A 15,422-nucleotide genomic window follows, 5' to 3' on the forward strand; every position below is an offset into this window, starting at 1 on the left:
CCACTAGAGTCCTGTTGTAATAACTTTTAAAAAGTGAGAACTCATTTAATAAAATAAAAAATTATGAGTGAGTTAAAATAGGTAATTGAACTAATTAATTGCCAACTAATTTGAATAACATATTCTTAGACTATCGTTTTTATACTTTTGGGTGATGAAGCCAAAAGTAATTCAAAGTTTACCTTAAATCAGTTTTTTAGCATATTTGGCCTAGTTTTAACTGTACTTTTGTGTGTGTGTGTGTGGTACGCGGGCCTCTCACTGTTGTGGCCTCTCCCGTTGCGGAGCACAGGCTCCGGATGCGCAGGCTCAGCGGCCATAGCTCACGGACCCAGCTGCTCTGCGGCATGTGGGATCTTCCTGGACTGGGGCATGAACCTGTGTCCCCTGCATTGGCAGGCAGACTCTCAACCACTGCGCCACCAGGGAAGCCCATTAACTGTACTTTTCACATGAAGTTCTTCCCTCCCTTGTCTCCCCAATACGCCTAAGCAAGGGGTGTGCTTGGCCTGAGGACTTCAAGCATCATTTGGTAGGAACGACCTTCCTTGGCTCTTTCACCTTCTCACAGATACATGGGTTGTGATCCCCCAGCTCATGTCTACAGAGGTTGTGAAGCCCAGATGAACAATTAGAAATGCGATCAGTTTCCTGAATGATGTGGAGATATTTTATAGTTGGGTTTTTTTTTTGCCTCTTAAAACATGCTTAAGTGATAATTTAAAAGCAATTTATAGAAGTTTCTGACAACAAATATATAAATGACATCTTTATTGACAGTGGGCCAATAAGAACAATCAAATTTTGTTTACACGTAACCAAAAACATTTGAAAAGCAGAACACTAAAACTTCCAAGATTCCTGTGGGAGCACAAATACACAGTCAGAACTGATCGAACTCCAAGCATAAAAGGAACAAATACTGAAACGCAAAGGGCCAGAGCTCTCAGTAAAACTAGCTTAGAGTAAGTCCTTTGACACTAACTAAACGACAATAATACTTGAGTCTCTGGAACCATGGTGTGGCTCCTGGTTAAGTGATAATTAGAAGGAAAAAAGGCAGATTCCACGAGGTCTCCAGGAGGCGGTGCAGGGAGCCGCACCAGATGGAAGCAAGAGCAGAAAGAAGTGAAGCCCTTCTCTATGATACGCCAGGCAGCAGGATGGTCAGCTCTAGATCAGTAAGTAAAGGTGTGGAAGACTCACTCATTCTTAAGTCATTTCTGATTGATGCTTAGTCACTTGCTATAGACCGAATGTTTTGTGTCCCCCCCCAAATTCCTGTGGAACCCCAATCCCCGAAGTGGTGGTATTTGGAGGCAGGACCTTTGGGAAGGGATGAGGTCATAAGGGTAGAGCCCCCATGAATGGGACTAGCACCCTCATGAAAGAGGCCCCAGAGGGCTCCCCTGCCCTTCCACCATGGTAGGACACAGTGAAAAGATAGCCATCTGAGAACTGGGGAGGGGGCCTCACCAGACACTGAAGCTGCCAGGGCCTTGATCCTGGACTTCCCAGTCTCTGGAACTGTGAGAAGGTTGTTTAAATAAGCCACTTAGTCAATGACATTTTGTTACAGGTAGCCTAAAACAGACTCACTACTTCATTAAGATATATGTAACAGTGGATCCTCCAACAGCATGGGTTTGAACTGCTCAGGTCCACTTATGGGGATTTCTTCAATAAATACTGTTGGCCCTCCGTATTCGAGGGTTTTGCATCAGCAGATTCAACCAACAGTGGATCCAAATTTCCATCCATTGTTGGTTGAATCTGAGGATGCAAAAGCCACAGATACGGAGGGCCGACTGTACTACACCATTTTATACAAGGGACTTGAGCATCTGTGGATTTTAGCGTATGTGAGGGCTCCTGGAAACTAATGACAGAGAGAAAGCGAGGGAGAGGTGGAGGAGGTCTCTCAATACAACTATGTGCCAGGTTCTCTACATTCATTGTCTTTTCCTCACAACAGCCTTGAGAAAGGGTTGATCTGTCCCCATTTTACAGATAAGCAAACTGGGGCTCAGAAGCAGTAAGTAGCTTTCCAAAGTCACATAATTGCCAAGTGGAGGTGGCAGAATTCAAACCCATTGATTTTGGGTTAGCCAAATATTGGCTCCCAGATGAATTTCTTCTCACTCAAGCATTTGGCCTGTTGAGAAACAGCAAATATTTTCCGGGACATGTAATCTCTGCTCTAACTACTCAACTCTGCTGTTTTAGCACAAAAACAGCCAAACACATGTAAATGATGAGTGAAGCCCAGTTCCAATTAAAACATTATTTACAGAACTAGGTAGTGGGTCCAGGCCATAGCTTGTCAACTTCCACCTCAGACCGTTAATCTGAATATCGAGGTGATGAGAGGGCTGAGCTCTGTTTATTTTGTCCTGTGCCAGCCAGGGGGAAGAGTGTGGGCTGATTGCTGAAGGTCCAAGGATAGGATTTAGGAGAGGAGAAAGAAGAAACCTGTAACTAATCTTTCCCTCTCTATCTTTTCTATAATCTTCTTTTCACACCATATAACAGAGCAACAATAAAAACTGACATTTGTATAGTGTTTTGCTAAATATTTATTTGAACTTTTGCTTTTGTGTTTCCAATCCCATCACATGGTTCTTTGGTCACCCATGTAACTCATGTCAATCGATCACTATGGCTTCAAGCCTTTTCTACCTTCCTTGGAGCCCTGGGATACAGCAAAGACCAACCGACATACAGGAGGACAACAAAAAACTGTGGGTAAACGGGAGGCCTGAGAAACGGCAACTACTTCCCGGGGTGTGGGGTACGGGGAGAAGCCGCTTGTCCTCTTGAAGTCATTGTCCTGTGACTCTCTTCTGTATGTGACACGGCGTTTGTGCCTCAAAGCTGCTTCAGTTCTTCTTTTTGTCCAAGACCCTATATGGAACCCATCAACTTTTCACTCTGCACATCCCAGCGGCTTTCTCTCCAAGTGACAAAACATACCTTACAGAGAGCAGAATAAGGTAAAGAAATGAAATCTCCCTAATACTGTGATTACAGAAAACCAAGGATTCATTCAGTGCCAAGGATAAGAAAAGAGGGACTTGATCAAAAACTACAGTTAAGGTTCTGACTCTTTCTCTACCTCAGGGTAACTTCCAAGGAAGTGTAAAGTGAAGATGTACCCAGCAGGGGGATAATAATCATCTAAATCTCAGCATAACCCATGTGAGCATAATTTAGACCTCTTATATTCATCAAATGATAGTAGCCTTTGGGGTTGGGAGGGAATCCAAAGCACATTTCAGCACTTAACCTTTAAGTTTTTATAGTTAATGTAAAAGAAATGACATTCTCTGTATATCTGGGTCTCCACTTTGGATTCAAAGAGGAACAGCTCTGTGTCTTCCCAATGATAAGAATATGAGCCCTCTGCCTCACCTACCAGATAAGAATTTCCTTACAAAGTGAGATGCTATAACAGACTTTGATGTGACAAAGAGGGGGGAACTGGATTTCACATTGATTGCATTGCTACCCACTCCCAAGGATTTTCTGAATTTCCACAAAAGGGCATTGGGGGGGAAGGGGGGTGGGTTAGGGATCAACCTTTGAGATTCCTGGCTGGAAGCATTCAGAATGATCAAATCAATGGATATAAGGAACATTCTGTTTATGCCTCAAAGCTATGTATTATGTAAGTAGAGTTAGATACACACAGAACTGGTCCTCAGGCAGCAGTTTATGCGTCTTCCACACAAATTGCTCAGGTATTTAACACAGCGATAAAACCAACTCACATTTCTTCACATTCAGTCATTTTTCAGGGCTGCTCTTCCATGTGAATCCTTTGATGCCTGATGAGGGATGAACTGCACTTAAAGCTTTTTCCACATTCGTTACACCTATAGGGTTTCTCCCCAGTATGAGTTCTCTGGTGTTGAATAAGGGCTGATGAATGAATGAAGGCTTTTCCACATTCGTTACATTTGTATGGTTTCTTCCCAATATGAATTCTTTGATGTTTAGCGAAATTTGAGCTCCGGCTGAAGGTTTTCCCACATTCGTTACACTCGTAGGGTTTCTCTCCGGTGTGAATTCTCTGATGCTGAACAAGATGTGTGCTCTGACTGAAGGTTTTTCCACATTCACTACATTCATAGGGTTTTTCTCCGGTATGAACCCTCTGATGTTTGGTAAGGGATGAGCAGTGGCTAAAGGCTTTCCCACATTCCTGACATTTATAGGGTTTCTCTCCAGTGTGAGTTCTTTGATGTTTAATGAGTGCTGAAGAATGAATGAAGGCTTTATCACACTCGTTGCATTCATAAGGCTTCACCCCTGTGTGGATCAGCTGGTGCTGCACGAGGTGTGTGCTTCGATTAAAGCCTTTCCCACACTCACTGCACTCATACGGTCTCTCTCCAATGTGAATCCTCTGATGTATTGCAAGGGATGCGCTTTCTGTGAAGGCCTTCTTGCATTCACTGCACTCGAAGAGAATTCTAGTGTGAGTTCTCTGATGTTTAGTTAAATTGGCCCTGTGGCTGAAAGACTTCCCACACTCGGTGCAGCTGTAGGGTTTTTCCCCGGTATGGACTCTCTGGTGTCGAATGAGCACTGAATGGTAAGTGAAGAGCTCACCACAGTCATTACATTTATGAGGTTTCTTCTCTTTGTAGGTCCTCTGCTTTTTCATTAAGGTTGATTTCTGTTTCAATCTTTTTTCAAGGGTATGGAAGGCACAGGATCCTTTGGGAACTCTGTCTTGAGTGAGAAGTACTGACTTCTGGTTCAAGTTTTTCCAGTAAACATCATGCTCACGAGCTCTCTCTTCCGGGAGTGAATTCATGTGGGTGAACATATCTCTTAAGCATCTCTCCTGATTTCCTTGCTGATTCTCTAACCGGTTTTCACATGTGAGAGTTGTTTCCAAGTTGGAGTCACAGACACCATTCCTTGTCAGCCTGTCTATGACTGCAACCTGGCATGATCCTTCTTTGGAAAAATCTTGCACTGGAGTTGAATCTTTGCTTCCGGGTCTAGTCTCTGAGTCTGAAACAAATTGGAAATGCAAATTTCCTTTGTTTTCTGAGTTCAACAAAAAGGCAGGTCTGTAACGGGTAAGAGTTAATGAAGGTGAAGAGCATGGCTTCAACGAATAAGTGGATTTGACTCTTAGAAGATGACTTGCAAAGAGAAGCAAATGGAGGGAAACAAATGCACAGTAGATGCAGAGAAAATCAGCAGACCCTACCCAGGAATCAGAATGGGGGAAAGGTGACCAGAAAGACAGGAGGAGGGATGCAGATGAAGCACCATTTCACCAGATGAGCAGGAAATGAGCATCCCAGATCAGGATAGGGGAGGAACAACCTCTATAGAATATCAAGCGCTGTCATAAACTTCCAGCCAGTTACCACCTTAGTGCAGGGCACAGTGATGACTTCTAAGTTTTCAGTTACCCAACCCTACTCACATCCTAATATGCATTCCATTTCCAGTTTAAAATCTTCCCTAAGAATTCTTTTATTATATGTCCCTGTTAAAAAATCAGTGATCTCCCTAAGATATAATGGCAGATACATTAAATTATATCTGAACAAGGCTAATCATTACAACACTAATTGAGGTAGCAAAAGACTGGTAACATCTCAAATGTTAAAATACAGTAATATTTTAATACTATAAAGAACTGATTAAACTATGGTGTACACATACAATGAAGTATGTGCAACTTAAAATAATATGAGAATGATCTCTACATATTGCTACAAAGTGATCTTCAGGATACATTAAACTTAAAAAACCCAGCAAGCTGTGAAGGAGTGTGTATGGTCTGCTACTTTTTGTGTAGGGGAAAAAAGGGGAGATACAAATATATAGACATATTTGGTTATATTTTCCAAAACTAAGGACAGATAAATGAAATACTAATAAAAATGACTGCTTACAGAGAGAACACCAGAATAGAGAGGGCAAGGATGGAAGCCAACCTCTCTGAATATATCTACTATAAATCTATTAGAATTTTTATATTCAATATGAAACTACTCTATAAGGCTGAAATAGAGTTTGGTTCAAAAGAATAAGTAAATAGACCAATGAAACAAAAGGGCAATTTCAGAAGTCAAGTAAATATAGGAATTAAGGACAATACAAAGGTGGTATTTCAGTCAGTGAACTAAAGATAGTTTGTTTTTACAACAAATGGTCCTGTGAGTGATTGAACATTCAAAAGACAGTTAAGTTAGATCTGCCCCTCATTCCACACAGCCAAGTGAATTCTGTTCCTTCATCTATGTACTCTTCTATCCATTTATTCAACTATTACCTATTGGATGTCTACCATACACTAGGCTCTGGGGAAAAACACACAGTCCCTATGTACATGAAGGGAGAGAAAATTTAGTCTAACATCTACAAATACATACAAAAATGCACCTGTAGTAAGTACTAAGAAATAAAAGGCGAATGATGCTGTGAAAGATGATATGGGGAACCCAGGGGGATGAAGGGAGGCCTCCCTGAGTAGGTAAATGACTGAGCTGAAACTGAATTGGGTTTGGGGCTCAGGTGAGTGTTCCAGGTAACAGGTACAGCAGCACGGGGGTGAGTGTTCCAGGTAACAGGTAGAGAAGAATGGGGGTGAGTGTTCCAGGTAGAGGGAATGACATGTACAGAAGCCCCAAGGTGAGAGGGGACATTTAGGAAGAGCACAGTGGTTGAGAGCAATGGGCTCTGAAATCAGAATGCATGAATTTAATCCCAGCTCTGCCACTTACTAGCTGTGTGACCTGGGGCATGTTATTTTACATTTCTACTTCAGTTTCCTTATCTGTAAGATGGAGCAATAACGGTACCTACCTCATGAGGAATAAAAACAACACCTACCTTAAGGAGCATTTAATGAAAGTATTTATCAAACACTTAAAACTCTGACATAGCATCGGTGCTACATTAAGTGTTTGTTAAATCAGTAAAACATAAATTGATATAAGGATAGTGTAGGTAGGTAGAGGCTGTGACCTCAAAGTGTGGTCTTAGGACCCCTGGGAGTCTGTAGGTTCAAAACTATTTTCAGAATAATGCTTATATCTTATTTGCCTTTTTCACTGTCTTGACATTTGCATTGATGTTGCAAAAGTGATGGTGGTAAAACTGCCCATAACTTATGCACAAATCAGGACAAGACACCAAATGTACTAGTAGTTGTTGTATTTTTCCCCACCATGTACTCTCAGTTAAAAAAAAAAAAAAAAAAAAAGCCAGTTTCACTTAAAAATTTCTGAGGAAACAACAGGAATCATTATTAACTTAATAAATTAATCTTATTTATTAAACCTTGACTACATGCCTTCTTAATATTCTGGATGATGAAATAGGAAATATTCATAATGCAAGTCTGCTCATATAAAAGTATGATGCTTGCCTTGAGGAAAACCACTCATGAGACTATTTGAGAGCTGAACTGGCCATTTATTTTTTCATGGACCATCACTTTTACTTGAAAGAATCATTGACAAACTATGTTATCCATGTTGGGTATTTGGCAGATATTTCCTCAAAACTGAAAAAAAAAACCGAGCCTGTCACTTCAAGGAAAACAACTGACAGTATTTGATAAAATGTGAGCTTTTGGGCAGAAATTAGAATTTTGGAAAACTTACCTACCACTGAGAGCTTGATAGCTTCCTAATACTTAAAGGCTTTTCTGGTAAGGTCAGTGGTGATACTGAAAATTGTGGTTTTTAAAATATCGCATAATGTATTGTGTCAATATTTGGAAGATATGCATAACTCAGTGAACCAATATTTCCCAAAAGATCAATAGATTTTAAGAGTAGGAAAAATTCACAGATATGGTTTCAGATGCACCTTGCACCTAACCTTTAAGAAACTACAACTTGCCCAACTTTGGTGTAGTATCAGAATAGCCAATTATCTGGAAAGTATATTAATTATATTTTGTTTGTGTTTTTTTTCTTTATTTTTTTTATTAGTAAGGTTGTTTCTTGATGTGGATGCTAGCTACATGAATGTGTTCAATTTGGGAAAATTCATAAAACTGTACAGTTATGATATTTTAATCTATTTTACATTACAAAAAAAAGGAAAAGAAAAAAGGCAAATGAAGCAAATGTGAGCATGTGTTTGATCTCAGTGTTATTTTATTTCCTTGACTTTGTATGTATTCAAAATGCAATATAATTTAAAATAAGATATTTAAAAAATAAAAGCATGTTGGCACTTCTGTATTCTTTCTTAAGCACTGAAGAGTGCCACTTCTTTACTGTCTTGTGGGGTTATTCTTTCCGAAGATTCCTGTCTATCTGACTCACCTGAACAGCTGCTTTTGGGGGCTTTTCTCTCAAGCATCAATGGTTCCTTTCCATTCTCCAAATTGTGGTTCTCAGGTTTGGAAACTGGAAGCCCTGCTCATTAAAAAAGGAAAAAAAAAAAGGAAAGAAAAAAAAGAAAGGGACTTAGCTCTTTGTGATGGGCACAAAGCTCTATTCCAGAGCATGGTCCCAACCCCCGGATCCACAAAAAAGACAGGACATCACAGGAAGTTTTGGAATAAGGGAGCGGGGGGCCTCCAAATGAACCTTAAAACAGGTGCAGCAAGAGCCTGGGCCTCATAAGGAGTTACACGCATTTGAAAAGACAAATATTTAGCCTGTAAAAGAAGAGAATTTGTCTTGTTTACTGTGGAAGTTCTGGGGAGATACTGCAGACCAGTCCTCAGCTCAGGGAAGGAGATGGGTGACGTGGGACCCCAGTGGCAGCACCACAAGCCTGTGACTCTGTGACTATTTGTCTTCTGATGTTTTTCCTTTCTTCCTTCTTCAGTTACTAGAACCTGCTTTCTTAGGGAATTTATTATACGAGGTTTGGGAGGAACTAACATAGTTCCTTCCACCACTGATACAAACACATACGTGTACATGCATGTGTGTACATATGTACACATGCACATACCTCCCCCCACCAAGAGGCGGACACAGTATCCAAACTGGTCAGAGCATACTGTATCTCCCTGGCTCGAGTTACTGCTTCACTGATGGACATGTGACCCTATCTGCTGAAACTCCCAGGATAGAAGCCTTCTTTTTTTCCTTAGCTCTCTAACTGGAAGAATAATGTAACCCTAGAGCGGCCAATGGCCATCTGTGCCACACAAGGAGATCAGGACAAGCTATACCACGTAATTAAAAAATAAGTAAATAAAAGAAATTCCTGACAATATATCTGATTCCCTTTTAAGCTGGTGTGAATTCGGTTTCTGTCACTTGAATCCAAAGACTCCAGATACAAAACAAGCCTAGACATTTCACCAAGAACCCAGGCAGAAACAGATTTTCTCTGGGCCCAAAGGGATCAATACTTTACAATTACTGGCTTTGTTATGCTACTTCATTGTCAATAAGGTAATGATGTCCCCATAAGCAGGGGCCAGAGTCACGGCAGGAGCCCATCCTTACAGAGCGAGACCAGGTTCCTGTAGTTCTCCAGCATCACGTCCCTCTGTGCAGGATCCAGCCTCCCCCACTCCTCTGGGGTAAAGTCCATGGCCACATCCTTGAATGTCACTGATGCCTAAGACACAAAACATACTTTTGTTCACCATCTGTCACTCCACAGCCTCCCTTTCATGCCCCAGTTTCTGTTGGCCCTGGAGTAGATGCGTAGATGTATTCAACGGGGGAAATCACTGTGAAAAATGACAAGCATTCTCATGTGTCCTGGACATTCCATGGAAAGTCACTGGGTATCAATTATGTGCCAGGCACACTGTCCAAGATTCAACATGAGAACCAAACGAAACAAGACCACGGTTTCTCCACTGACAGACTAATTTTTCTGGGGAACAAAGAGTTAAAACATGAACCAATGAATCAACAATGTAGTCTGGCGAAGTAAACAAAATATAGGCAGAGAAAAAAAGGCATGTGTCTGTATAATTCTCCTTGTGAGTCCTCGCCATGGAATGAACAGACTGGCATCAAATCCAGTGAAGCACGGAATCAATTCAAGGCAAGATGCATTAAATTGGAAAATGACAGCAAGCAATTAAGGGTACAGATATCACATATAAATGTTTATGGGTAAACACCATAGGATTATTTATACAAGACATAAAATACAAAAACTGTATGGAGATAGACACATACCAGTACTGAAGATGTCTCTTTAAGTAAAGACATAGAGAATGGGAATAATATTCCAGGTTACTGAAATAAATATATACCAAATGCTATAACTGGATAGAAAACACCTTCTATTTAAATATTCATGAAGCACTTGCAAAAGTAACAAAATAAATGTTAATAAATTCCAAAACAGAAAAGAGCAATAACTGATAACTGAAAAAACATATCAAAATAATAATGAAATAAAATGCAAAAATCAATGCCATAAGGCTAAAATTGTACTCAGAGGAAACACTTCAATTTCATTAAAAGAAAATTAATGTAATTAAATGAACAAAGCATACAAATCAAGTTAGAGACAGAACCCAACAACAAATTAGGGAAAACGGAAGGAATTACAGGATAAAAGTAGAAATTAAGGGGAAGAAAAACAAGAAAAATAAGACAGCTGGGAAATCTGAATAAGAGCAGTAGGTTATAGTACTATACCAATGTTAACTTCCTGATTTTGGAAAAAGAATAATAAAAGCGAGGTGAAATGCTAAGTTTTGGAGAATCTGAAAGGAGAGCATATGAGAAATCTTTCTATCACTTGCTAAATTTCTATAAGTCTCAAATTATTTCAAAATAAAGTTCCCCAAAATGGAAATAATCTGAGACTTAAAAAATATAAGAATCATCCTTGGAAAATAAAATGTAAAAATCATTAAGCAGCTACTAAATAGACAAGATACTGTGAGAAAAAATGACTTTGATCCTAAAATCTGCATATCTATAGCTAAACTGACAGTGGAAATTAACTTCCAAACCATAAAAGAAAAAAAAAAAAATCAGATTAACAAAAATGCAAACTACAGCACAAAAGGCAGAAAAAAATACAAAAGAAACAAAGCATAGTAAACAGAATTATAAAAATCACATAGCAGGAAAAATGTGAAACATACAAGTAATCATAATTATATGAATAAATTAATTTCTCTTATAAAAAGGTTTCTTAAAATAGCCACATCCTCTTTACAGAAAAGAGATCCAGACAAAACCCCAAAGTTGGGGATGGAGGGGGGGATGGAAGGAAATATAGTATACTACATATTTGATTACAGTACTTCAAGCTCAACAAAAACATATGGAAAAATATACACCAAACTGTTATCCTCAGTAGGGAGAGGTGGTGGACTGAACTTGGGGAGGTAAGGACGGGTAATATACTTTAATATTTATATATGTCTGTACCGTTCACCTGGTTACCACGAGCAAAAATTAAAACTCTAATTATTAAAAAAGTCTAATAAGTAAAAGATAAACAGCCCAGGCAAATTCTAATAAGAAAGACAGTTGCAGTATTAGCATCAAACAAAATCCAACGCAATGCAAAAAGGACAGTTTTAAAAATTTCCATAAAGGTTTAATCCATTCTGAAGCTATAAAAGCAGTCTTGAACCTAATATTAATGTGCTGAAATGTATAAAGCATTCACCCTTTTTCTGGTACCTGTACTCTGACTTTCCTCTGGCTGCTATGCCTGACCACTTTTAGTCCATGCAGTTCAGGTAGTACAGCTCCATCTCTGACCCATGGGTGGGATGTGTGTTTGTATGTGTATGTACAGGTATATTTTCTAGTCTGATCACCACACTCAGATTTGCCAATAATGGTCCAACAATGGGCCTAATACCCATTATAGAGTTAACCTCAGTCCTTCTTCTGGAACGACCAGAAGGGAAGATGCCCCTTTTCTCTGATCTTCAACATGAGAAGATGTAGGCCTAAATTTGTTAGGGGCTACCCTGCACGAGAAGAAAAGCCTGCTTGAGTGCAAAACACACAGAAAGAAAAGAAAAGGTCACTGAAATGGAGAAAATAGATTCTAATGTCACTGCCTGAACTCAATTTTAGCCAGACCTGGATTTTTCACTTATAATAGTCAATAAATACCTCTTTTTGCTTAAGCCAGTTTGAATCGAGTTTTCATCAGGTGCAACTTAAAGCTTCTTGACTAATAAAGTCTTCAATATTCACGTAAGGTATTCAAGAAACCAATGGAGGCAAGCAAGTATACAAGGATCCTGAGAAATCACGTTGACAAACGGCAGCGATGTGCAATGTCCACTTTCACACTTTGGATTAAAGTAGCAAAAAGAGAGGCTAGTGGAGGAATCTTTGCATTGTGGTATGACACACACCATGGAGAACTCTCTTCTCCCACTCACCTTCGTTTAAGAAAAATGTTCAGACATGCAAAAAGTTGAGAGACTAACACACTAATCACCCATATACAACTACCACTTAAATTCAGCAATTCTTAATATTTGCCCTTGGGGAAGTGAGAGTTTGGAAACTGAGTTATAACTTGGTAACAGTTCACCTCTAAAATACATCCGCATTCATCATCTTGCTGGGCTGGATTCTAACTCTTTAAATTAAATCTTCTATAGGCTTCCTATTCCAGCATTCCTTTGAACTATTTGAGTACTCACTATGTTCATAATTCACTCCAGCACTTCAGGTGTTTTCTTAAATTCCTACTTAACAGTCATGTGTATGTTGTTTCCCCCAGTGAAACATACATTTTAAGAGGTATGCACCACATTGTCTTTTAAAATCGTTTCCCAAATAACAAGCATAGAAATTAGCTAATGGGCTAAAGAAGGGCAATGCTCCTTCTATGCCTGCTGAGTGATAATAAATACTAGATGGACAAGATACCACGAAGAAGCAGAAAACATTTTCCACTGAGCCCTTTAGTCACTCGACTTGTCTCTTAGAATTAGAATTCAGCTCTAGTGGACACAGAAACTCCACATCAAAAAGAAGGGAGTGCGTCTGCACTCTAAGAAATAAGGTGGAATTTCAATAACCAGCAGAGACTCACTCACCTGCGATCTGGCTGTGAGGCGCAAAGCTGCCACTTCTCCTCCTTCTGTGCTCTTTTCTTGGGAAAAAGGAGAATCCTGGGAAGACAGAGCTAAGGGCAAGAAAGCAGTCATGATAGGGCCTAGATCTATCTTGTGACTCAGATTTATGAGCTTAAAATTCTCAGGACTTCCCTGGTGGCCCAGTGGATAAGACTCCGTGCTCCCAATGCAGGGGGCCCTGGTTTCATCCCTGGTCAGGGAACCAGACGCCACATGCATGCCGCAACTAAGAGTTCGCATGCCACAACTAAGGAGCCCTGGAACCGCAACTATGGAGGCCACCTGCAGCAACTAAGACCCGGCGCAACCAAATACATAAATAAATATAAAAAAAAAATTCCCACCACCGTACTCCTGGTCGTCCCTACAAACACTGCAACTCAAAGGAGCCCGAAACAACGACGTCCTGGAAGATGGCACTCTCTGATCTGGAAATTAAAATAAGTTTTTTCTCTGAGCTTAATCTACATTAAATTAATATGGGAAAAAGAAGCTCAACCGTTCTGAAAAGTCACCCTGCAAGCTTAGTCCAAATGTAGCTTGCTGGATCCCATCTCTAAATAATTATCACTAGTTGAGACTGGGGTACAATATAGAAATCCAACAAGCACAGGTAGGGGCGGGGTGTGGATTCTGATGTAAGAGGTCACAGACCAAACTTCTAGGAGAACTGGAAGCCAGTCACTGACTCCTCTGCCTGGTGCCTCCTCTATTAAGCAAAAGTATCTGCTCTACTGAAACCAAAGGGTTTTTGTCCAAAGTGGAGGTACAGGAGTGGAAAATACTTTTGCCAACCAAAAACAGCTGAACTGTCAGACCCACTGATGAGGCTAGGATGGTATAATCACCCGGGAGGAAGAAGGTGTGAGACAAAGTATGAGACTATGCTCAAGCCTCAGAAGCTGACATTTCGCTCACATTTTGGGGGTGTCTTTGGAGGGTCCGCTGTGCACCCAGCTGGGATCCCACAGCAAGCCCTCCACTCTCACCCAAAGAGCCCTTCCATCCCCAGACAAAGGAGCCGGACAGCAGTGACTCCCGTTCAGAAGGAAGAATTCGGCCCGGCCCCCAGCACAAGTTCAACACCGGCCCCCCTCACCGCTCTTCCCAGGCATTTCGGCCATATCTGTCTCCATGGTCACCACCTCCTCCCGGCCGCGAAGGTTCAGCTCTCCCCCCAGCGCAGCCCTCTCCGCGCGGAGGAGCGGGAAGCCCCGAGGCCTCGTGGTCCTCCTTCCCGCCTCCCCTCGGGGGGCTCCTCCGAAAGGCTTCGCTCCGTCCTGAGCCGACCTGGCCCTCGAGGCTGGCACCTGGAAAGCCGGGACAACATCCCTGAGGCTGGGCGCTCGCGCCTGGCGCTGCCGCTCGGAGCTGCGCGGGGGCCGCGCGGCCGGAGGAGAGGCGCCGGGGCCGCAGCCAAGCGGCCGCCGCGCAGACCAAGCCCCCCGCCCACCCCGCGCCCCGGGGCTTCGGGGATGGGGCTCGTGCCTGCCCTCGACGTCCCTTTCTCCAGCGCGCACTCCACCCGACTCGGCGCAGACTAATGTCCCGGGGGCACCGCCGAGGCCGATCAAGGAGAGCCGCACCTGAGCAACAACTCACCTCCCACACCGGGCCTCACAAAGGATACGAACTTCTCTGGCCAGCGGGGCCGCGCATGCGCAATAGCACAGAGCAAGGCTGGCGGGCCTCGTCCGGCCCCGGAACTACGATTCCCAGAAGCCCGCGGGAGTGGCCAGACTCCGCTCCTCGGCAGGTGGGAGCTCGCGTAGCGCGGTTTGGGGAATCCAAGGAGCTGCGGTCTCCCTACCTCTCGCGAGAGTAGTAGTCGCTTAGGTCGTGCGGGATCCTGCGGACACGCGAGAGCGTGAACCGCAGAGCTGCGTTGTTGTCGGTCCGGTGCTGTTTCTGCCCTTGAGGCTGCTGAAGTTGCCCACGCAAATCACTCCAGTGCAAGGTATCTTAGAGTATATGGCTTTCCCCATAGTCTTGTCCTCCCAAGGCTCATCCTTTGCCGTCAAACAATGTGAAAGGTGTACTTTGCAAACCGATGTGCATGCGTCCGTAGGCGACTTGTTATACTGAAAATTCACACGTGTGAGATAGGGGAGTTGAAAAGATTTAACCAGTTTCAACAAATTTGAGCAACAGGTTATTTGCAAGCATAAAAATTAGATTTATCAAAGGAGGTGTTCTCTCAAGGGAGCACGTTTCGTCTCTACTTCTGTTACTGGACACACCCAAACTCAAAATGTCTGAATGCCCCTCTTCTTCTTAGTGAATAATATTACTGCTCACAAACCCATTTGCAAAAGCCAGAAGCAGAATATCCTCAACTCTTGCTATCTGTTCATCACGAAGTCCTATTTATTGTATTCTCCAG

The 15,422-nt window shown here is 42.0% G+C and overlaps 1 protein-coding gene across 5 annotated transcripts; it reads right to left on the reverse strand.

Moving 5' to 3' along the window:
• Positions 1–817: 817 nt before the first annotated feature.
• ZNF286A (zinc finger protein 286A) lies at positions 818–14,688 on the reverse strand. 5 transcript variants are annotated; one of them, XM_060082934.1, is made up of 7 exons: positions 14,642–14,688; positions 14,139–14,349; positions 13,384–13,467; positions 13,001–13,089; positions 9,456–9,570; positions 8,313–8,405; positions 818–2,973 (listed from the first exon to the last, which is right to left on the reverse strand). In XM_060082934.1, exons 2-7 carry the CDS (start codon positions 14,173–14,175, stop codon positions 2,927–2,929), a joined length of 465 nt encoding a protein of 154 aa, XP_059938917.1. In that variant the 5' UTR covers positions 14,176–14,349; positions 14,642–14,688; the 3' UTR covers positions 818–2,926. The 5 variants fall into 5 exon arrangements, with proteins under 5 accessions (XP_059938917.1, XP_059938914.1, XP_059938915.1 ...); XM_060082931.1 differs by having other exon boundaries at positions 818–5,025; XM_060082935.1 differs by lacking the exon at positions 818–2,973 and adding an exon at positions 4,971–5,084.
• Between the last annotated feature and the right edge of the window lie 734 nt (positions 14,689–15,422).

The sequence above is a fragment of the Mesoplodon densirostris genome, chromosome 18 (genome assembly GCF_025265405.1).
Source record: "Mesoplodon densirostris isolate mMesDen1 chromosome 18, mMesDen1 primary haplotype, whole genome shotgun sequence".
Classification (NCBI taxonomy): domain Eukaryota; kingdom Metazoa; phylum Chordata; class Mammalia; order Artiodactyla; family Ziphiidae; genus Mesoplodon; species Mesoplodon densirostris.